We start from the raw sequence: 24,929 nt of genomic DNA, 5'->3' as shown, positions 1-24,929 counted from the left end.
GACATTAAAACAGAATAAATACTGTACAGTAACATCTTTCCAAAACAGACTCTAAATGACATTTTGCAAAAATAATGACAAAATGAAAAAACTGACTTTTAGTTAAAATAGTGACTAGTTCCAAACCTTGAAATAATAAATTGCAAGCATTGCTAAAGTATAGATGAATTCTACATAGCATTTAGTCGGTAAGAGTTTTGAAACTGTTGTGATCAGATCTCTAACTCTTCATTTCCAAAGAAAATTGACTGCTAGCTATGGTTGTCAACTGTTTTTTAGTGAATCCCATGAGGCAACACTTACAAATAAGCTATTTACAATTGAAAAAAGCTACATTTTTTTCATATAGCAATTTAAAGCCACATAATTCAAATTCTGTATTTTCTTAAGACACTGGGGTAAATATTACTAATTATTATACTTAAATTTAATTAGCATGCATAATGCAATCTTAAATCATCATTCAATTCATGTGACACAATACAATGCACATTCAAATCGTTTCTGTTGTTTCCATTATACAATGCATTAATAATATTTATGTGTTGCAATACTTTTTTTTCCTTTTCCAGATTTAATATCAAATTTCCTAAGATTTCCATGACTTTTCCCTAATCTAATAAATTCTCTGACATTTCCAGGTTCTCCAGGTCTGTTGGACATCCTGCATATCCAATATGGATTTGGCCAGTCCTGCAGTGGGGGACAGCCGGATGATGAGAAGCATGGCACAACATATTCAGGACAGACCACTACAATTGTTCATTAAGATTCGATCCCAGGTTCTCCAGAGATAACTTGACACCTTCACCACCTCAGCATTCAGCTGAATAAATGAATAAAATATGGTACTGATTAATAAATTTGCTACTTCGTAAATTTTTCCATTTATATATTTAAGTATGCATGTATGTGTAGGGAGGAACATTTGTCGTTTTTTCAAAATAATTTTGGTTACAATTTAACAACGTTTTTATTACAGATCGTTTCATATATCTTGGCTGGGCGACAAGAAGTATTCCAGCTCTAGAACTTTTAAAAGATTAAGAACCCATTTTAGTAACACACATTGATCTTGTCAAAGATTCATCAACAATTTGTTCCCTTCACTAATTAAGTAATCCTGCTACTGTGCATTTTACAGCTGACCTAAGATTTATAAAAATATACTACAAATTATTCCCAAATATTGTTTAACATGTTGTTTTACTATGTTCGTTTATGAGAAAATTGCAAGCTTCTGCTGCTAAACACTGTTACAGAAAAATATACAGTATATAAACAATTAAAATAATTATCCCATTTAATTTTCAATAATTTATTATTAGTAGGAAAGAGTTCTTCATACAGCCAGTCGATTAGTCAAAACTCAAAACCTGTTGTATTAAAAAGTAAGCAGATTATGCACAATTATTTATTATGACATTGTCATAATGCAGAAGTTGCAATTTTTAATTTATTTACTTTAAAATATATGCTCTCCACCTCAAATTAGTAGTGTCTTGCCCTTGTACATCATACTTTTCCGTTAGCAACAGACTTATGCTGTTCATCTATGTAACACCTTTCAGGGAAAATTTTTGAATTGAAATAACATGACTTCTGGTTTGCATAGGAAGTTTGTATATAGTTAATCAGAGCTATATATATATATATAGGTTGGAAAGCCTAAAGCTTTCGTGTCTGGTCTTGTCTTTCATCTTTCTATCTCCGTTCTCGATATTAAGGAAAGACAATGGGAATTTATAGGTTTACAATGTTTTTTTTTTCAAATTGCAGCCCAATTAACACGTAGAAATGAAAAAATCATTTCGCTTATTAATTAATGAGCGAAATGCTTTTTATCATGAAATATACAATTTAAGATTTTAGAAGCCTAGGTAGCGCCATCCACAGAGAGTTACATGGCAATGTTGATGCAATAAAAAGACACCCAGATAAACAATTATTTTTTGATCCCCACAACGTCTTAAGCTTAGCTTACACTGAGTGCGATTCGCTAGCAAAAGTAAAAAACTGAGCGAATAACACATCAGACATGATGTTTCTGCCAAATTTTACCATTTTGTGAATCACTTCGAAGTTCGTAACAGGAGCAAGGTCTCTGGCCAAAGTGAATTAAACTTACCCACTGTTACTTTTTTTTAGCCAGCTCTTTTGTACATCTATTATTTGCCACTTCCTCGCGATGCTACATGAAGCGTTCTGGAAGTCACTCCAATACAAATGCTTCGATTCAGTTAATGAATTTTGTAAGGGAACAGTATAAATGCCTGGTTTTTCAAGGGCAAAACTTTTTCTCTATCATAGCAAAGGATCCTGCTGGGAAGCTAGTGGCAATACAGGTATCACTTGCTTAACGGGATTTGATTATTGTGTGAAATTAATTGTGACAATTCCTTTTTATATGTGGCAAAAGTTATAATTAATGTGGCTTGAACAGCCATCTTTACTTAACATAGATATGGTTATCTCCACAAATAAGGAGATAATGAATTTGCTATTTTCATTTGTTAATATAAAAATATTTGTTATTAACCAAAAATTTGTTCTAATGGGTGGTGATTGTTCAGTCGAGTACCAAGGTACTGTACATACTTCTGTATTTGATTAATGAAATTTGATACACATAGTAGCATTGATGGATTAATTAACTGCATTAATCAAGGAATATCTGTAAATGTTTAGGATTGATTAATGACCAAATAGTCTTATTTGAATTTTAAACTTTTTTATGACATTATTTTTATCGTCTACTAGCATGTCAATTATCAAGTCAGATGTCTTAACTGTCAATGAGACTGACTCATCAAAAATGACTTGAAAAGTTTATTTCATAAATTTAGGTTTTTTAAATTAAATTACTCTGCCTGTAATTAAAGTTTGCTTTGAATGTCAAAATTGTAAAATATAATAAATATTTATATATGAACAAGATAATAGTTTCACGTATAAAAATTGCTCTTAAGTAAATATCCTACTCATCTTGTAACCTTCCACCGGTATATTGGAGTTAATAGGATAAACAAGTTTTATGAAAAATTTATTATTAGAAGTGTTTTTTTTCTAAAATTTTCATTAAAATAATTCAATTTTTTTCAGTCTAGATTAATAATTGTATTAACCATTAGTTATTATATTAAATAAATACATTTATTTCAGTCTCGTAATTATACTATACATATAAATCATGCATCCCTTCTAAAAGCTATATTTATGCATTGCGGAATACCAGAAGAAAAGTATCAATCAGTTTATACAATTATTTCTGATAATAAGGTAATATCTATAATTCTTTTCAGTGATTTCTTTTATATTGATTTTTCTTTAATTTTACATATATTTATTCATTTATATATAGAAAGAAAACTTCAACAGATTTCAAATGCAAAGTAAACTTGTTGATATTGGATTGGGAGAACAATCTGTTAGTTCATTTTGTCATTATATTGAATTAAAAGAATTGCAGTCAAAGGTTGAAAGTAATTTTAATTCAATATTGAAAAGAAAAAACCAAGTAAGTAATTTTTCTTGATTTATGTCTTAGTGTGTGTGTGTGCTGATAATTAGTAATTTGTAATTTTTTAGTAATAATAAATTCATAATAAAAATAATTAAGATTAGTTTGTTAATTTATTAATTTGTTAAAATTATTATCTAGGCAGCAGCATTAGCAAAACAAGGATTACGAGAATTACAGTCAATTATAACAAATGCTGAACTGTTAGGTGTTAAAATTCCCGTAAGCATTCTTATTATTATATAATTTTAAATTAGTATCTAATATTTTTATTTCTAACACTTATGAGTCTATTTAACATAAAAATATTTACTAAACAGTTATTTTCATTGAAATAAATTATCAATTTCATTATAATACAGTTCAGTGGCATCTCATGGATTCTGAGTGTTGGGGCTAAGTTAAAAAATAATTATTTAGGTTAATAATATAAAATCAGGATCTTAATGTAAATAAAAACAAATGTACATGTCTATTTTTGTATGGTTTATTTATTTATTTTATACAGGGTTTACAGTATTAATCAGCAAAGTTATGAAGAACACAATGATGAAAAAATATGCAATTACAGTAAGCATTAGTATCAATTAAGCCATGTACCAGTACATGTGGGTTTTAGAGGTTTAACTTTCCATTTGGGAAGAATTGGAAAATTAAATAAAAAAATAATGTATTTTATACCTGTTCAATTCTTTCTTAGTCTACTGTATTGTTATTCTGTATACTGTTACTGTTTTTTCATTATGTAATTTATTAATTTTTACATAATGAAAAAATACAGTAACAGTATACAGAATAACAGTATATAGAGTAACAGAAAAGGTGGGGTTTTAAAAAACATCATATTGTAATTTATTAATTTTTACAATATGATGTTTATATACAATATATAAAACCCCACCTTTTTAAAAATCCTGTGCACATGCTTAGCATTTATAATTTAGTAAAATGAACAACAATGAAAAATGACAAACATTTAAGAAGCATTTAAAATTGAAGCAATCCAATAAATAAATTCCAATAAAATAAATATAACAGTGCATAAACAAATAATTTAGTATATATTTATAAATTGCAAAATAAGATGGAAAAGATGAAAACAAATAAATGTTATAATTATGAATTACTGAATCATTAAAAAAATATAAGCTGCAAAAGATTGTAAAATGTACAATGATCCCTACTTCAGTTAAGCAATTAAAAATACACTGGAAATTGGCCCTGACATTGCTCAATGCTCTGTTCATTATAATTCTTGAGAAAAATTTTATTTAGTTAACATATTTAACTTTTATGTGCTAATAAGTATATTCTGATTTTCAGATAATTTCGTAATTAAATTAAAAAAGAATTTAATATTATACTAGACTAATTTTTATAGACTAAAATTTACAAAGTGATACTTGTTATAAAAGCTAACAAATAACAATTAAAATACAAACCAATCTCCAAAAAGTTCATGAAATAATCCAAAATTGTGAGATGAAAACAATATTTTCAGGACACACGCTTTATCTTCAGTGATTTAAATTGTTGTTTTTTGGAATATAGAACAAATGCAATCTGTTGTAGTTGTGGTTCAAACAAAACAGCTACTTTAACAACCATTATATTTATATTCTGTCAGTCAAACTTTTTAAACATGAAATACATAGCTCCTGTGATTAAAAGTATTGGGAATGGTTCAATAAAATGCAAGATTTGAATTTATTTATCAAAATTTATTTTATCCCCTTCAAAGTATAATCCATTCCCACTGCAATGCTCTTGGGGCAAACTTTTCCAATCTGTAAACATGCTTTGAAGTTGTTTTCATGAAATCCCACCAGAACTCACAGCAATTTTGTTTTATGACATCAATCAACTCAAAATGGTGACCACAAAGCAGAAATTTTAGTCAAGGAAAAGTAAAAAATTACACAGTGCCATATTGGATAAATACAGAGTTTGCAGGACTATATTTGCTAAATTTTTGGCCAAAAGATCACACCTGCTCACAATGCTCTTGCTGATTATGTTATCATGATGCAAAATTCATGGAGTTTTTTGCCATAAATCAGGTCATTTTCTTTTACTTGCTTCACACAAATGATGCAAAATGTTCAGAATAATATTCTTTGTTGATTTGGTCAGTTGGAAGGAATTCATGATGCACATCATGAGAATCAAAGATTATGTTGACCGAAACAGTCAGATAATCTTGATTTTTGACCTGACTTTGTGGTCTTTTCAATCTTGTTTCACCTTTAGAATGCCATTCATTCAATTGTTGAGCTATTTTAGTGTCAAAAGCACAAATCTATGTTTCATCACCTGCAATGATGCATTTTAAGAATGATTTGCCTGGAAAACATTTTCTCAGCTACTTGAACATGTTTTTTGAAAAAAATTCAACTTTTTCAGGACAACTTGAGAAGTGATGCACTGCAAGCACAAATGATATTTTACAATTGCTTGACAAAATCCAAATTATACTGGAACATGCTCAATAATGTCCCTAATAGTTAATGATAAACATCGAGCACTGAATCTCTGACTTGAATAATGTGCTGTTTGTCAGTTGAAGTGGATGGTCTACCAGGAATGCATGTCCATCTTTGACACATTCTCTGCCTTCCTTGAATATCTTGTATCATTAAAAGTCTAGTCATTGATACCGTTATCATAAAAGGCTTTTTGCAACATTTCCAATGATTTTGTAGATTCCATTACAAAATCAAAATTTAATGCACGTTCTTTGCTCAATTACACTAGACATTTTGAAAAAGTGCAGGTGCAAAAATTTTTTATGCACAAAACAAACATTTATTTGCAAATGAAAATAGATAATAACATATGGATTGCTACTAGATGTCAATGAAAGTCATACCAAATAATGACAGCACCCTCTTGATACTTTTTGATACAGTAGTATACTGTGTAAAATGCATTCAATATTGTACATTTTTTAGTATGACATAAATTATATCTTTTTAGATTTTTATATAATATCTGGAACACTACTATTATTATTACACTTTTGAATTAGTTTATTAATATATATATACAACTTTTACTTACAGATATTTATAACTCCAGGACTTGTATATAATATTAATTTATATTCTGGAGTCATATTTCAAGTTAAATGTGAATTAAAAAAAAATAATCAAAAAGGAGGAATGGATGTGTTAGCTGCTGGTGGTCGATATGATAAATTAGTATGTAAAGTTTCTGTAACAGAATTATCTTTACTAATATATAAAATTCCATATATATTAGATATTAGATTATTTATTGTGTGTGTCATATAAACACACGTTTATATATATATATAATATATATATTTTTTTTAAAATTAAAGATAAGTTCCTTCTCAGCAAGCAGTAATAAAGAAAATCAATCTGCTGTTGGAATTAGCATTGCTGTTGACAAAATTATATCAGCAATGATTGAAAAAGAAGAGGTATTTAGACTTAAAATTATAAACATGACAAATTTTTAATTTAATTTATAATATTTAAATTCTAGATTTCAAGTGAAATTGATGTTTTAGTTTGTTCAATTGGAACAAAATCTATGATAAAAGATAAATCCATGATTTTACAAGAATTGTGGGGAAATGGTATTCGATCACAACTAATTTATGATATCACACAAGTACTGCTAATTTTTATTACCTAAATCAATTTTATAAACACAATTTATTTTAAATAAAATATGAAATTATTTTAGAGCTTAGAAGAAATTACTGAATTCTGTCAAGAACAAAAAATTCCTCATATTATAATTTTAAAAGAGGGTGAAAGTGGAATTATTAAAGTAAGTTTTTTTGATTTTTTTATAAAATTTTTATTTTTTCCCATCTTATTTGTATCAATCACTTTTTAAAAATAGATACGAACGTTTGATAAAGATAAATTTTCCGAAAAGAAGTTATCTTTATATGAATTAGTGGATTATATATCAAAACATACTGCAAGCAAATGGTAAGAAATTTAGTTTTATTTAAAAGGAAATTAAAGCAAACATAGCATTAATATGTTATTTAAAGTAGTGAACAAACTGAGAATTTTAAAAATGAAATTGGAAGAAGTAACAGTTCTGATAACTTTTCTGGGTCTCAAACTAGAATTTCATTTTTACCAAAGGAAAAAATTACATTTAATGTTAAAAAGCGCTTTGAGATTCAGGTTAGTTTTACTAGTTTAAATTTTTTAAACAAAAATTGAAATTGCTTAATTTATTACTTTTTAATATTTATTTATATTAGATTATGTCACAGTTATCAACAATACTTCAGTGTTTTTCAAGTAGGACTAGTGTTGAAGTTTTAGCTGTGGAACTTTCAATTGCTATTATAAAGACTATTGTTTCTCATATTGAGGTAATTTAACTTTTTTTTTTCTAAATGAATATATGTTTTTAATTTTATTTCATATAATGAATATTGTAGAATTACTATACAGATCAAATAAATGTTTAATAATTTTGCAAATATAGTTTATTACAAAAATCAGATACATGAGATAGTTTTTAAAGGGCATAAAATAAAAAGAAATTAATGCATCTGTGTTTGCATTTTTATTACATGATATTACCAAAACAATAATAAATATGAGACATATCTATATTCAATGATTGATTTCTTATTAACACAAAATATCACATTCTTTTGTTTTTATTTTATTTTATTTGTATGGTAACATAATTATGTTGTAAGTTATTCTATTGTAAACCTTCATATTTTTAATTTTCTTTGATATTCAAATATTGATCCATTTGATGATGATTTGTGGAGTTGAAAACATTAATGAAAATTAAAAGTTCCTCAGTATAAAAGTTTATTCTATTAGTTACTTTACTGCTTAGTTTTCTAGCATTTTTATTGGCCACTGTTACTTATAACTTATTATCTTCTCTTGTGAAAAAATGAATTCTTGTGGTTACATAAAACTTAATTGTATGCAAAATTAATTGTACATAATGATCTTTACATCTTAAAGTGATTAAGGCCAAATTGCTATCTGTTACAATATCATCAAATATTCTAACAACAACAAATTTCTTATCTTCCACATGCTGAGAAATATGTTTTTCACATAAACATAGTAAATGCAGCAGCTGTTTGGAAGGATGTAATAGTCTTCTATGGCTTTTGGTTATGTTAAGCCCTGCAGTTTTCTCTCTTGATTCCTTCTGCTCAGATAAGAGAGAATGACTGCAATTACTGCAGGAATTTTCACATGTATATGCAACATAGTCTCCTAGAAAATATACAATGGCATCATCTACACTATACTGAATATAGTCGGAATGATCTGATTTACCCTATTATTGACTCCATCAAAGCTGTCAGTTGACAGAACTGAGGACACAGCATCCTGTAATTCCATTAATTGCTCCTGTTTAATGCTTCCACCATTCCTCTTTAGCTAGTTCAGAAGTAGATCACTTGGAGATGCACAGGATACATTTCCTCTTTTTTGTGGTTTTTACCAAACTATATAAGGATTGTAGTCTGTACAAATGTAGGAACTGTTCTGATGTAGAATGATCATTGTCACCACATGCTGAACATAGCATCTGAAAGTGTAATTACAAAAGTTTAATTTTAGTAAACTTTATAAAATGTAAATTAGCAGTGAGATTCATTTACCTCTGATGGTTTTGGTTACTTTTCCTTGTCAACACATAAGAAAAACCAGGCAACAACAGACCTTTGATAATGTTCATGAAATTGTGCAGGGTTATACAAATCACTTCACTAGTGACTTGCATGAGGAAGAATGGCTTTGGACCATTGTCTGCTATAGTTGATTGCTGTTCCCATGCATCAAGCCAAGAAAGGGTGTCTTTTAACAGCTCAACAAATTTAAATATATTTAAATAAGCTGCACTAAATCTATAGTTATAAGTTTTCATTTATCAGTAATATACCTGCAGTTTTGGTGATTCAGTGTAGCTCTCGGGCAGTTTTGCATTTAATGCATCAAAGAATGCATTCATTTGCCTTGTAAAAGAAATTGTGCCATCACAATTTCGTAATGATGTAATACCAAACTTTTCTTTTCCCTTATATAGAGTTTATTATTATTGTTCTTATTTATTTATATATTATTTATTATTTAAATGTGTGACCTGCGATTTGGAGTTATTAAATTTCAAATTCGAGTTTTGACCATCTTCAGAAAACGGTTCATCACTGAATAATATAGATTCAGTGCTCATCGACATGGGTTACAATAGTTTGTTGTTTCATTGGTTTTGCTCCAAAGGATTTGCAAGTTAAAGTAGTTAATGTTCAACATTAAACTTGCAAATCCCTATTCTTGTAGTCAAAATAGTACAGTATATAAGAATTGGAAACACTTCTATACTACCATAGTTGCTAGCATTGTTAAAATGAGAACAAAGTTTTTGTTAAATACATTATTTATTGTATCTTTAATATTATACAATATATTTCAGATGGAAAATGAAAATGCATTTGACAACAGTGTGGCTGAAATTATTGAAAAGTAAGTGGAAAAGTCATTTGAGATTTCATTTCAGTTATTTTTATGTATTTATTGAAACTTTAAATTTATAGACACACTAGAGAAAAGAAATATTTAATAAAAATATTGGACCAAATTCGCGAGTTAAAGTTTGAAAAGAAGTAAGATGATGATTTTTTTTTTATTAATTTTTTTATTTTCTATTTACTTTTTAAACCTAAATATATTTTAAATTTTGTTTAGGTGCCAAGTTTTAGCATTATACAGTTTGAATGATTGTTGTCACAGGATACTTATGTAAAGGGACTTAATCATCATGAGCCTTCAAAGTATTGTATGTAAATCATTAATTTTAAGAAAGTGTCATCTCATATTTTAAATTATTTTTCTTATGAAAGTGGAAATAAAATCCAAAGTTTTAAAACACAAATAGTCAGTTTTCAATGTAATATTAAAAATATAGATCTGATCTTTCCAATTATATTTAATCTTTAATGATTTTTTTATAATTTTATAGATAAATAAGATCTGTTAAATTTATTTTCATTATTATATCAAAATTTAACCATAGCCTAGGCCAGTGGTGGCGAACCTATGACCTGCGGGTCAGACACTGATCGACACAGGCTTTTTAAATGAATGACCCACGCAAAATAATACAAGTTCCAGACCATATCAAACAGAATTGTTTGATAAATATGGTATCATTGAAAAGAATAAAACGACTTTGTGTGTAATTTGTAACGAAAAAGTCATTTCATGTACAGTACATACAATGTAAAAAGACATTTTGAAAAGTTGCATTCTAATCTCAGCCTTTCAACAGATGAGGAAAAAACATATTTTTTACAAAAGAAAAAAGAGAATTATTCACAAACCAGTGTTTTAGAACTTTTTTGATTCCAAAAAATAACATTACAGCTGCTAGTTTTCAAGTTGCCCATTGCATTGCTCACCAAGGGAAACCTCTTTCAGAAGGACAGTTTGTAAAACAAGCATTTTTAAAATGTAGTGCTACTTTGTTTGCAGATTTTAAAGAAAGACACTTGATTATAAAGCGTATAAATGAGTTACCAATAAATAAGTTGCAATACAATTAAAGATCGAGTAGTAGAATTAGAAAGAAATATTTTTTTGCAAATACATAACGACTTAAATTATGCAGAAATGTATTCAATTGCTTTAGATGAAAGTAATGATGTAAATGGTTATGCACAATTAACAGTTTTTGCTCGATATAAATCAGGCAATATAATGAAAGAAGAGCTAATGAAACTAATAACGTTTGAAAAGGAAGTGTACCGGTCTTGATATTTTTAAAGAATTTGATATTGCATTTAAAGAAATGGATATTGACTTACAGAAAATTGTTTCTGTAACAACAGACGGTGTACCTGATATGGTGGGGAAAAAATTGGTTTTATTCAGTATCTTAAGCAAAATATTACACATTCTCTGATTTAATTTCATTGTATAATATACCAGCAAGTTCTATGTGCAAAGCAAGGTTTAAAAACATTTTCCAATTTTGTAATGCCAGTTGTAATAAAAGTCATCAACTTTATAAATGCAAGATGTCTTAATAAATGAAAATTTGCACAATTATTAGAGGAAATTGAGTGCCAGTATTCGGGGATTTTGACATACAACAATGTTCAATGGCTCAGTTGCGGTCAAGTTCTTATTCGGTTTGTCATTTCATTAGAAGAAATTAAGCTCTTTTTGAATGAAAAAGACGAATTTTCAAATATAGATTGGTTAAATGATTTAATGTTCTTATGCGGGGGCATCACTCAGCATTTTAATGAACTGAATAAAAAACTTTAAGGAAATGGACAAATTGTTTTAATGATATTTGAAAATATTAAAATATTTGTGANGATTTTATTTTTGTTGTGGAATTTTGTATATTTAAAAGAGTAATGTTTATTGTGCTGCAGTTATCAAATTAACACCTATAAATTCCCACTGCCGGCTGTCTGTCTGTATATCCTTTCTTAATCTCGAGAACGGAGCTATGTAGATGAAATTCGAGACCAGATATGGAAAGTTTAAGGGTAATAGATCCATAAGGGTAACACAGTATTCATAACTTTCACTAGAACAGAGTTAGTTGAACGGTATGACTCTATTGTTAACAGGAAAAGTTTGATGTACAGGGGTAAGACATTACTAAAATCGAGAACGTTTCAATGAAAAATTACAGCCCGACATTGTGACGATGTCACAATAAATAGTTGCTCGTTTTTCTTACTATCTGACAAGAAATATATTCTTAAAGTTATATTAACTGACTTTATTATTAATTGCTATAATTTGATTATGAGAAAGTACATAGAACTACGCTTAATGAACTCTAATAACTTCTTACTATATTTACTTTACAATATAATTAAAGAAAGTAACTTATAAACTTTTAAACTATATAAATTACACTGTAATTACTTCTTATTCTCGTTTAATAATCCGTCGTAAAGCGAAGCGTTTTTATTTCCCTTAGTTTCAATGTAAAAAATTGAATTTATTTTCTTGGAAATAAACCTATATGAATTTATAATATCATAAGGATATAATATTATATAGTTAAAACTCTTATGTAAGCGCTATATTTGTTTTGATGAAAACATGGCTATGGTATTTCGTACTTATATCAGTCGTAAAGCGGGGGATTTTTGCTTTATTTTAGAGACATTTCTACGAATATATATATTTTCATTAGAACTAAATAAAAAAATAAATATTATAATAATCATTTTTTTTATTTGTACATTCATAATTAGAAAATCATTAAAAGATATTTTAAATTGTAATTAAAAACATTAATATTAATTATTTGATCAATATTTTTCTTTTATAGATAATAACATTTACGTAAAATATGACAATAAAGATAAAAATTTTTATGTGTTGTATAATTTTAAAGCTTTTATTCAAGTTTATTTTCCAGTTTTTGTACCAAAAAAATGCAATTAACTATAATTAGTAAAATAACAACAAAAAAGTATGTTAAAGAAGATATGTTTATGATTTATAGTAAATCATCCCAAATCATAAAATTTTAATGGATAATTTTATGTGGAATGATTTAATGGTGTAGTACATGTATGAAAAATCAATTTATTGCTGAAATTTTTAAAAAATTCTTAATTCGAAAATTTTTGTGAATAATTATGAAACGTTAACTTTATGCTAAAGAGATTAATAAACCGAATTTTAAAAAGTATATAAGAAATTTCAGCAGACAGATGTAGAAGAAAGGGTGGTATTTGTCCCTAGCCATTAAAAGACTCCGAAATTTATATAAAAATTTGATATAAGGATTGTGTAAATGTTCCTTCTGATATTTTTTGTTTATTTTTTTAGTATATTTATGAATGAAAAAGAAGACAAACATAAAGGGTGACTATATAAAGAACACAAAACTTCTTTATGTTTCTCAATCTGGAAGAAAATTTAATATGCCAGAGAGAAATTTAACCCTTTGATCAACCTATTGACTAAAACAATAGGTTATCAGAATTGGATTTTTAGCTTCTTCGTTCTTTTGATCAATAGAAAAACTAATTTTTATTTGTTTTATTAATTTTATTCAGAGATTTTTTTAACTCGTAAAGAAGTGAGATCCTTTAAATTACATCTTTATATATTCTTTATTATAATATAAAATAGTTAATATATTTACCTGTCTGTTCATTGTATTATGAGGTAGTATACATAGTTAAATGAATCTGGATTATAAAGCTTTTAAGAATATTTGTAAAAAGGAATTATATATTTTTAAAGATTATTTTTGTCTTTACACAATTAATTTCCCATGTGTAGATTTTATGTAGGCACTTGTTTTTTCTACTTGCTTGTTTTATTCCTTATTTTCGGCCGGTATATTTTTGGGGGTATAATTACTTGTTCTCGTAGAACATCGTCATATATAGTGCTAAAGAATAAAAGCCTACAAGAGATTTTCTAAAAATTTATATAATATTATATCGACATTAATGACAATACTTTTGTTTAATTTTCAGAAGAAAGTAGTAACAGTACGATTTTGTAGTGCAAAAATAATGCAGAAATGTATGAATATTTTGTATATAAACTGGTATAATATTTATTTAAAATATTTTTTTATTAAATAATTAACTGAACTTTTTAATAACCGAAGAACACTTTACAATATAAATTTAAACCTCAACTAAAAACAAGAAGAAAATAAGATTAATTAGTATTAGAAAAGTACTTTCTGTTGCTTTATAATGTAAAACATAATTTATTTTTGTTAAAAATAAGAATAAAAGAAATAATGATTGAACATTTTACAAATAAAAGGCAAAGAATTATAAAGAAATTCAATATCTGCCTGAAAGTGTTGCTATTAACGATTCTATATTGATTGGAACAATTAAAACTTTTTTCCATTTAAGAAAATAATACAAAGGTTACATTAAGTAGCTGATAATTTATTATAATGAAAATCAATGTAAACCTAAATATAACAATTTACATTAATTTTCATAGATAATGGCATATTAATCAGAATGTTATGTTTTAACATCAATATTACTTAAGTAAGCAGTCAAAAGGAATAGATCTAAAATTATGCATTTTATTAGAAAGGAAGTTTCTGTCAAATGATGAAAATTCAAACAAGGCTGGAGTGACTGCCTACCAAAGATTAGTGGTCCCTAAATCCCACGTCATTAATGGCTTTGTAAGTCAAAGTATGCAACCTTAATGAGTTAGAAGATCAATGAAACTGTTTGCATTTTCCTCAGATTTCCCTTAACGCATTCGAAGAATGACCGTTCGATTAATTAGTAGAACACAAAATTTCGTCTGAAAAGAATACTTGTGAAATTATTTGAAAGGAATTCGTTTAGGAAATTTTTCCAAAAAATTGTTATAAATAATACAAAAATTGAAAGAATTTTTCTTTGCATTTTATAACATAAAAACACGAAAATTATAAAAATAATTTGTAAAAGTTATATTAAAAAAATGAAAAATAAAAGCTTAAAAATGTTTAATATAAACTATTTAATATTTTAAATATTACATGTATTTATACATATTTTTTAATCTCACCATTATCATAATAGTATAAATATTTAGCATGTATTTGCTTGGTGTGAAAAATACTTTTTATTATTTAAATTTATCTTAAACTTTTAAAACTCTATTATATTTGATAATTTTGCTTTATTTTTTTAAATAATAACGAATAGATTTTAGTTAAATTACTCAAATTTAAACATCAAAGTGGACATCAAGATAATGAATTGATTCTAAGAGAAAGTATTTGTTGTGTTAATATTTAAGGAGATTGGTCTAATGAACCTTGAAACGATATACAAGAATAAGATAATTTGATAAAGTAAGATTAAGAAAAATTTTCTTTGAAAAACACATTACTATTGTCTTTCAGGCTTATTATCACGCCTGAAACTAACGAGATAGCAGCATTACTTTAATAATAAAAAAAAGACAAAAAAACAAATGTAAATGCTGTATTATTAACAAGATTTTCTATTAATTTATTGCATGCCAGAGAACATTTAATTATTACCGAGCTTTCACTAATCATTACACAAATAAAAAGTCACATTCTTTAATTTGTTGCTAATGATATTGATTCTCTTTTAATTCAATTTTCGAAAATAAATGCGTTTATTCTTCAGAAAGAAAAATAATAATAATATAATAATTCAGATAAATTTATCAGATATAAATTCGATTAATCTGATTAAAATTTGATAAGGATATTTTAATGGAAATATGTTCATAATTTATCTAAAAATGACAATACAATTATTTAAGAATTATGTATAAATATTATCTTTTTATATACATATTTTTATTATATGATTTTAAAGGTTAATATATGAATTATAACGTTGTATAATTCCATTAAATGGCGTGAAATACTATGATTTACAATTTTATCTTAATGCGATAAAAATATATCCTTGATGCTATCGATAATGAGCAATAAACTAATCTTTGATCATCAGTAGAAAAGTAGAAACAGAACTTTACTGACTTGGAAACTTTAGCGTAGTTACTTTCAAGAACCTACTTGACAGATGTGGATAAATGGATTGAAAAGACTGACAAGAACTCTAATTGGAAGTCTGTGCGGTTAGACAAAGGCTATACTTTATTTTTTTCTATCCAGTTAACCAATCTAGAAAAAAAAATGAACAGAAAGGACTGCATTCTTGCATTACATTTGAGCTATTTTTCTAGCTTCTCTACTAGAAAACAATGGGATATTAAAGTAAGTCATAATGTCCTTTATGATGAAAGTAAAAGTAAATTACATGTTTTACAATAAACAAATCATAAAGAAGTTTACAATATATAATAAATTATATCGATAATTCTCATTTGAAAAGTCTATACGTTCGTCATCATCAGAACAAATGCATGATATTATATTATAAAAGTATTTGTAAATTTAATGAAGTCATGATTAAAATTCTTCACAAGTTAATTCTACCTGTCATTTTATAAAGGTGTGAGAGCTTAACTTGACTTACAAATTTTAATATCTTTTGTTGAAAGGCAGTTTTAATTAATATCAAATGTCTTCCTTTTTGTCATGTAAGTAATTTCAGAACTAAAGTATTATTTACTCTTTGCTTTTGCTCGGTTTGAAATCTAGTTAAAACTTATTCTCAGTAATACCAGTCGGTCTCTTTGGTATTGGTTAAAAGGAAAACTGATCGAACAACACAAGAGATGAGGGTTATTGGAAGTTGATAAGGTTAGGTACCATTTTAGAAAACAAGTGTTGTTGGAAAGTTGTAAATCTCTTCTAAAGTGCATTACTATAAATTCAGAACATATAAAGTATCACGTGAAAAGATAAATTCTCCTCTGTATTGATTATTAATTTAAAGAATTAATGCTATTTAATCGATATTTTTAGTACTTTCTTGGGTAATTTTGATATTTCGGAATGTCTTTCATCATCTGTAAATTTGATCCTGAACATTTCTATTTATGGTAAGTATAAATTTAATGTCTTCGTTTATAGAATTAATGTTGTAAACATCAATCTTATAATTTTATAGACATCAGAACAAAAGTTATGTTGAAAATTAAATTTATATATGATCAAAGATACTTGAAAAGATCAAAGTCATCTCATTTTACGGTGCTTAATGTAAATGATTTTATTACAGACATTGAATATAATTATCTTATATATTTATATAGATTAATTAATTACGGTTCTTAAACTTTTTTTTAATAAAGTTTTTATTTTTTAAAATGTTTTTAAATTAAATTTAATACAAATTATTTTAGTATTTATATATAATCTAAAGCTTTTCAAACTTCAAATTTCACATATCTATTCTCGTGTGGAATTTCAATTTAATTAATTTATTTTATTTTTCTTTTATAGGAAAAAAACTATATAAAATATAATAAATAAATAAATGACTTATATATAAATTTATTACGAGAGAAAAAATACATAATTAAAAAAAAGTACCGAGAACAATTATTAAGAAACTCGTTTATGAAAAAGATAATGGCTAAGAAATCAATTAGTTATAAAAGTTTTGTAGATACTTTTAATGAAAAGTTTACGGAAAAATAATTGAAATATTTCAAGATACTACATAACGTTAATTAAAAGTTATATTTACTTTGAAAAGCCAGAGTAATGTCATAATTCATAAATATAAGCACTAGAGTAATGGACTAGGAAATTCATGTAAGTTTAATAATGTTTAGAAATATAATTTTTCATTGAATACTAATAGAAAAGCACAAGAGTCCTTTTCTATTAGTCATCGGTTTATGTAAATATCAAAACAGTAATGAATCAAAATAGAAATTGCTTCAAAAGTATGTATGAGATGAAGCAGATTTAAAGCATTGTAACTAAATTTGAAAGATGATAAAATAAAAGTTTTAGTTAAAATATAATTAAAAGTTGTAAAGAATTTTGTTAGAATAATTTAATTTAATGATTTCAAACATTTTAAAACAATAAATAACTATCAAAATATTGTATACTTGAAATCATTTATTTCTAATAAAGTATTGATAACAATTATGAAAGATGAATTATCACATTTTTAATTGCTTTAAACACAAAAAACAATGGTGATAATTTAAGAACGGTATATTTAATGGACCACCAATAGCCGAGTGGATAAAACTACTAAACACTAGTTGTGGGTTCGCACCTTGACAACGAGCTGGTCACGTGGAGTTTTCTGGGGTTTTTTTTCACGTTAGTAACACATAAATATGGGTAATTTCTCATAAAAGTTCTCCTGGGAGGCATCTCACTTTAACAGATCGCGCATGTGTCTCGTTACCTTATACAAACAACAATATATTTAATTAATTTAAAAGGGATCATCATTACGAACAATTGCGATTTCGATCTTACACTTAACCGGAATGTTGATGACGATGACGAAAATATTCTAAAAGATTTTTTTAAATAATTTTCTAAAAATGTTCAGAATTAGTTTTATTTATGCATTGTTCAGTATTTTGTCACTTGCATTTTGAAATATAAGCCTGAACAGGCAAACTAATGGTGTTTCCAATAATGAATAAAGTGCAAAGAATATATAGAAAGTACTTTGAACATATGATAAGAAAGCAAATATTAAATCATATATGTGAACAACATTCAAACATGACTGTAAGATTAAAAGAATAAATTTATCTTTCATGTTAAATATTGTCTTATTGATTAACTTATAGTTTGATCAATGAAAGATTTGTTATAGAAACTGTATTATTTTTACTATTGGTTTTTCTGTATAAAAAGACTATTGTAAAGGAATTATAACATACTAAATTATGATTTTTTTCAAAATAATTATGGTAGTTTTTTAAATGACAAATAAATAATGAAATGTATTACAAATAAACATACATTTATTTAATATTGTTTTTCATATTAAATTAACAGAAAATATTTTTAAAAGTCTTTGAAATCAAATTTTTTCCCATGAGTTATAAGAATTATCTTTATATGTATCTTGAGTAAGATAGAGAAATTTTGTTACTTAATGGAATAAATATGAAATTTATTTATTTGTCAGATTATTGTATCAAAATCACATAATTGTATTGTAAAAAATACACAAAAATTAAATTTTCATTCCGTTCTGACTTATAGAGGATAAACTTTAAAACATTATGTAAATAATGCAATAAAAGTAAAAAATAAAAAAGAAAGGCAAATCCAACTGCAGAAAAATTCTTTTAATTATACCAATAAATCCTCTAAATGCATTTTGCCAGAAGGGCCTCCTGAATAGAGTTATCTGTGGATAAACAGTTCTGAACTTCCATAAAAAAGTTGATCCTCCATAAGTCGGAACAGAATGAATACAATTATTTATTCCTGTTTAATTGTTCCTGAAGGTAGAATTTTAAAAAATAAATTAAATTAATAATTTGTTGATGATATAAACATTATCCATATTGATATTTATTCATGATCAAAACAAGATTCAAAGATTTTCATATTATAATAATATAATTATTATACTTTGCTTTTTGTATTATTTATAATTTTGTTACAAAACAGTTTAATTATAAAGATCAGTTATATTTTATATACTACATATATATATTATTTATACATAGTATTAAAAAATATACAAGGCACATATCAAAATTACAGGCTGTTGCTAGTTAGTCTGTTGACAATATTATATTCAGGGTTTATGCTGGGAAAAAACTGAAACAAAATTTTAGAAACTGTAACTAACATTTCTCACCTGCAAGGCTGCTCAGAAAAATACATAATACATTATTGTTTAAACATTTGTTTATTCACATAGATACTGTACAGTACATTATTACAGTATACTGCACTGTTAATGAAAGATGAATCTATTGTTACAACCCACAACCATCACACATTATTGAACAATTATTCTTGGTTTTGATTCACACCGGGCAACAAATGCTGAATGAAAATCAAATTCCTGTCTTGGAGAGTCATTTATGGAGATGTTCAACAAGTTGCTGACATTTTTTACATTAAGACTTTTGAATTGGAGTTGTTGTTAATTTCATTTCACTGAAACCTCTTCCATGCTTAAGTGTTCACTGGAAGTGAAAGAATAAATTCAATAACTGTTACTACGTGAGGATAATCTGAGAGAAGGACATTTACAATTATAATTTTATAAACTTTAGCCAACTATATGTAATTGGTAAACATCTTTAAAATGTCAGTTGTTAACTATTTTAACAACCTGGAAAGCATTAATTTTTTAGTGAAACATGTCACTATTCTTGTAGCATTTCATCAAAAAAACTAGCAACAGCTTAAACCCAGTGTATAGAATTTGCATATGTGCAGTAACTTTCACTGATTTGCTTGATGGCTGCCAGCCATTTTGTTATCAGTCTTGTTTTCTGTTCCATGACAGCAATTTATAATGGCTGTAAGAATAAACAGTTCTGCCAATTATGAAGTCAGATTAATAATCCAATTTCTCACTGTAGTGATGCAGAAAGTTATGAAATATGCAAAAATTTGTAAGTCTAAAATAATGAATGAAGGAAAGATTAGACAGTATGTTGCTAGTTTAAGGAAAGCTGCACAAATGTGCACAATGAAGAAAGAAATGGAAGGCCCAATGTTCAGAAAGATGACTTCAGATGTATGAACTTGAAAATTCAAGAAAATTGTCATTTTACAGTTAATGTTCTTATGCAGGAATTTCCCAATATTTCATCATCTAGGGTGTATTAGGCAAATTTTTTAGTGGGAATCTATCAAAATTGTGCACAAGATGGGTTCTATAAATGTTGATGGATGATATGCACAAAAACCAAAGAATGGAATTTGCACATGCAATCTTGGACCATTACATGTAAGAGGGAGAACTTTTGTCCATATTGTCACTGGTACAAAATATGGATTTCTTATGTGAAGGAGAGTCAAAACAACAATCTGTGCAATGTATCCCCCCCATCTTCACCAAAGTGCAAAAAAATTTAAACAAAACCAGCCAACATGAAGGATTATAGCTACTATTTTTTGGGTTGCAAAAAGTGTCTTTATTATGTATATTCTGAAGCCAGGAACAATGATCTTATCCAATATGTATTGCAAAACATTTTTGAAACTTTCAGATGTGCCATTCAGAACCGGCAACAAGGTATTATTCTCTTTCATGACAATACACATTCGCACACTACAGTCTGTACAGTGCAAAAAATTTAACAGTTCAGATTAAAACATTTTGAGCCATCCTCTGTATATATTCTGTATTAGTATTAAGTAGGTAAGTCTTCCTACTAACAGCCACTTGGCACTAACTTCTACTACACTTAGCTATTTGTGGCAGCACTCAATTATTGATGTTTGCTACACTCAGGTTTTCTTTTAGACCCTTCGGGGGACTACGATCTTGCAGCCTAAAAACTGCATGCCAACGACAAACATAGAAGATACAGTTGTCATACGTATGCCGTTCAGAGGGATCCTACCTTTCTCTACTGTCTATCTCCTCTCCCTCCTTCCCCTTTCCTTTGCCCTCTTTTCTGCCAGCTAAGCACCTTGTGTATGGCCGATGTCTTTCATGTATCATGTATATATATTCTGTGTAAAGAGGATTAAAAAAAATTGGTACAGTGGGTGATCGGTTAACGAACATAATCCATTCCAAGACTGTGTTTGCTATCCGAATTGTTTGTTAACCGATTATCAATTTACCATAGGTTTGTATGGGAATTTGATTAATTTTTTCTGACCCCAAAAAATAAAAAATATATACTTTCTTACTACGTTTATTTATATGTAATAATAAAAATACATATATACACAGACTTGCATTTTTATTAGTCATGTTTTTTTTGTTTGTGGGGGTTAAATAATCTGTCTAATGTTAATCGCTTTTTTTCTTCTTCAGGATTTTCAGAATTAATAGCATTGTAATTGTAGAGATCCCCAAGCCTATTAACCTCAACCTGGTTTGTATGCCATTCTAATACCGTTGATCTGAGATTCCCCACTTCTTCAAAAGATCTTTAATTAATAGCAGATATTGGCATTAATCCTCTTTTTCATAATAAAACATATCTCGCTGAGTTTCTTGGTTTTCTTTATTCAAGAGTTCTTGGCATTCTTCTGTTGTCAGATCCATTTCAGGTTCCGTTATGAGCTCTTCAATGTTCTTTATTTCTCAGATGTGATATTTGCTATTCCTTTAGCTGCTTGATTTTTCTTAATTATACTATATCTTTCTTAGGTAAGATTGAACTGCGCCCTACTGTAGATTTGTTCAAACCATACTGCCCAGCAACATCAGACATCTGCCCACTCGCTATCTTTGCTATTATACTCTCACCTTTTGAAAATAAAAACCGACACAAAACTTAATGAGTGCCCGCCCGACAGTCTCGCGAATACTATAAAAGAATTGTTTGTCAGAAAAATAAAAGGCTGGTATTACAAGGGAGTATTTCAAAGTTCGAGGAATACTATCTGATCAGTATATATCCAAAAAGTTACCTGAAGACAAAGGAAAATCAATGGTATTTGCTATTTTGCTATTTTCGTCACTTCTTTTTATGTTTGTTCAGTGAAGTCTACGTTATCCGATCATGTGTTCGTTGTCTGATCATAAAAATCTTTTGCAAAAGTGTTTGTTATCCAATTTGTTCGTTAACCAATCTGTTTGTTAACCGATCTGTTCGTTAACCGATCTGTTCGTTAACCCACTGTACTTTGTTACCAAAACCATTTGAAAGAAAACAGCAACTACTGTATATTGAATAGTAAGAAACAGCTACATATCTACTTTAACTAGTTATAAAATTCTTTGTTAATTTTATTTTAATCACTGATCAATCCTTATTTTTGACATAAATCTTGTAATTAATAAACAGTAATATACATATATATGTGTGTGTTAATTAAGCAATTTGTCTTTCAGGACCTTGGTTTATACATTTTAAAAATATTTCTTTGAATTTGATGATCAAATAGGACAAACAATAATAATATATTTAGCATACAACCAGTTTGTAATAAAATTTTATTTGAAATTATTTTGTTCAGCAAATGACCTGTAATATTGGAATGATAATCATTGATTTGTTATCAAAAATTTCTCCTCAGACTGATACTCAAATACCATTCCATTCCAATAAACTGAACTGAACAATATAACAACTATCTTGACTAGGTAAAATTTATAAATACTATTGAATTTTATAGGTATTATCAAAATTTTTATTATATAAAGTAAAAAAGAAAGGTTTTTTTTTCACATGATTACAGATTGATCTTAGAATAAGTAAATTTATGCAAGAAATAATAATACAGAAATTTAAACTATTTCAGATTGAAGCAAAGCATTTTGATTTATTTTTTAAGTATTAAGAACTGTATTTATTGATTTATGATACATTTACTGGTAAAAACATTACTTCATAGCATTTTATTTCTTAAAACTAATTTTTGTGATTTTGTAATTCAAAATGTTATATCCATTATGTAATAATTTTTATTTTTAGTTAATTTTAAAATATAAATTGAACTAAATTCTTTCTTTGCATTTTTTACAGGGATATTATAGAAGAGCTGCAGCATATATGTCACTAGGAAAATTTAAATTGGCTTTAAAAGATTTTGAAGCTGTAAGTTTCTTTTTGTTCATTTCAAAATATTTAGAATAGTTAATTTTATAGTAGAATTGGCTTACCTGTCACACATTGCTGCGATCTCAGAAGAAACAAAATTCAAGCAAACTCGTTATGATAAAATTCAATTTGCATTTTATCATTTTTATTGAAACTTATTATTATTATATTATTAATTTTCATCGGGAAAACACTTCAAAGTGTCGTTTCATTTCTATTTATTTATTGGAGTGTTTGTGGATACATGATATTTTTTGTTTTTCCGTCTGCTGCATACACGAATAAATCAGAAGGTTTTCCAATGCGTGAGCTGGCCACATACAGTTGTCCATGCAAGAAGCACGGATTCTCCAAATTTAGCCCACACACTTGCAGCGATTGTCAGAAGTGCAATATTCCCCATTTTTATATATTTTTTTAATCCTTTACAATTTTAATTATTTAATTGCTCCTTCCTCTCTTCCTTGGCATGTTGTGAAATTACTGATAGTTGGATAATAAACCGTNTTTCCGACGCGTGAGCTGGCCACATACAGTTGTCCATGTGAGAAGCATGGATTCTCCAAATTTAGCCCACACACTTGCAGCGATTGTTAGAAGTGCGATATTCCCCATTTATATATATATATTTAATCCTTTACAATTTTAATTATTTAATTGCTCCTTCCTCTCTTCCTTGGCATGTTGTGAAATTACTGATAGTTGGATAATAAACCGTTTTATTGTAATTTGTCTTTTTTAAATTATTTTGAGTTGATATTAAAATATTTTGGAAAAGGGGATCCCTAGATCGGTAAAATAGGCGAATTTCCTCCTACAACTTTGGTTGTTGTTCGGGATACAGTTACGGTTTTAACAAAGTTTGAGTGAATACATAATTAGCAAAAAAAAAGTTGAAATAAAGTGATTAGACAAAAATGATTACAAATATCGTAAATAACAGTTCACAAATGCATATATAGAGGTATTTTTTGGAGGGGGAAAATGGTCTTCACAATTTGAAATCAATCAAACACACAGTAAAATGCTTGTATAACGCGCGCCATCTATTGTAGGATAAATGTACTATGCCAGAAACCTTCGTGGGAGTGTATTAAAAAACTTCCCAAAGCTTAATGGCAATCGTACTATGCCAGAAACCTTTGCAGGAGTATATTAAACAGCTTTCCAAAGTTTCATGGCAATCGGATAAATGATGTGGTAATGCATGAAGGACAGACGAACAGACAGACATACATTCATTTTTATATATATATTTTTGAAACCAATTAACAGAAGGATTATAGCTA

The 24,929-nt window shown here is 27.3% G+C and overlaps 2 protein-coding genes across 2 annotated transcripts in view; both read left to right on the top strand.

Moving 5' to 3' along the window:
• LOC111620106 (eIF-2-alpha kinase GCN2-like) overlaps positions 1-10,321 on the top strand; it is a 57,645-nt gene extending 47,324 nt beyond the window's left edge. Inside the window, exons 24-36 of the mRNA XM_023361958.1 lie at positions 3,163-3,279; positions 3,362-3,517; positions 3,662-3,742; positions 6,583-6,720; positions 6,864-6,965; positions 7,031-7,159; positions 7,235-7,321; positions 7,397-7,488; positions 7,554-7,692; positions 7,773-7,886; positions 9,971-10,020; positions 10,092-10,160; positions 10,243-10,321. Of these exons, the coding sequence (XP_023217726.1) occupies positions 3,163-3,279; positions 3,362-3,517; positions 3,662-3,742; positions 6,583-6,720; positions 6,864-6,965; positions 7,031-7,159; positions 7,235-7,321; positions 7,397-7,488; positions 7,554-7,692; positions 7,773-7,886; positions 9,971-10,020; positions 10,092-10,160; positions 10,243-10,300 (1,332 nt within the window). The 3' untranslated portion in view covers positions 10,301-10,321. The remainder of the gene's footprint in view (positions 1-3,162; positions 3,280-3,361; positions 3,518-3,661; positions 3,743-6,582; positions 6,721-6,863; positions 6,966-7,030; positions 7,160-7,234; positions 7,322-7,396; positions 7,489-7,553; positions 7,693-7,772; positions 7,887-9,970; positions 10,021-10,091; positions 10,161-10,242) is intronic.
• Positions 10,322-23,548: 13,227 nt separating this feature from the next.
• Positions 23,549-24,929, top strand: part of LOC111620104 (serine/threonine-protein phosphatase 5-like) — an 8,376-nt gene continuing 6,995 nt past the window's right edge. Inside the window, exon 1 of the mRNA XM_023361956.1 lies at positions 23,549-23,637. Within this exon, the coding sequence (XP_023217724.1) occupies positions 23,593-23,637 (45 nt within the window). The 5' untranslated portion in view covers positions 23,549-23,592. The remainder of the gene's footprint in view (positions 23,638-24,929) is intronic.

Source organism: Centruroides sculpturatus, unplaced genomic scaffold (assembly GCF_000671375.1).
Source record: "Centruroides sculpturatus isolate CEXI.00-Female unplaced genomic scaffold, Cexi_2.0 scaffold131, whole genome shotgun sequence".
NCBI lineage: Eukaryota > Metazoa > Arthropoda > Arachnida > Scorpiones > Buthidae > Centruroides > Centruroides sculpturatus.
The sequence above is the reverse complement of the archived record's forward strand: the minus strand, read 5'-3'. Positions and strand labels throughout refer to the sequence as shown.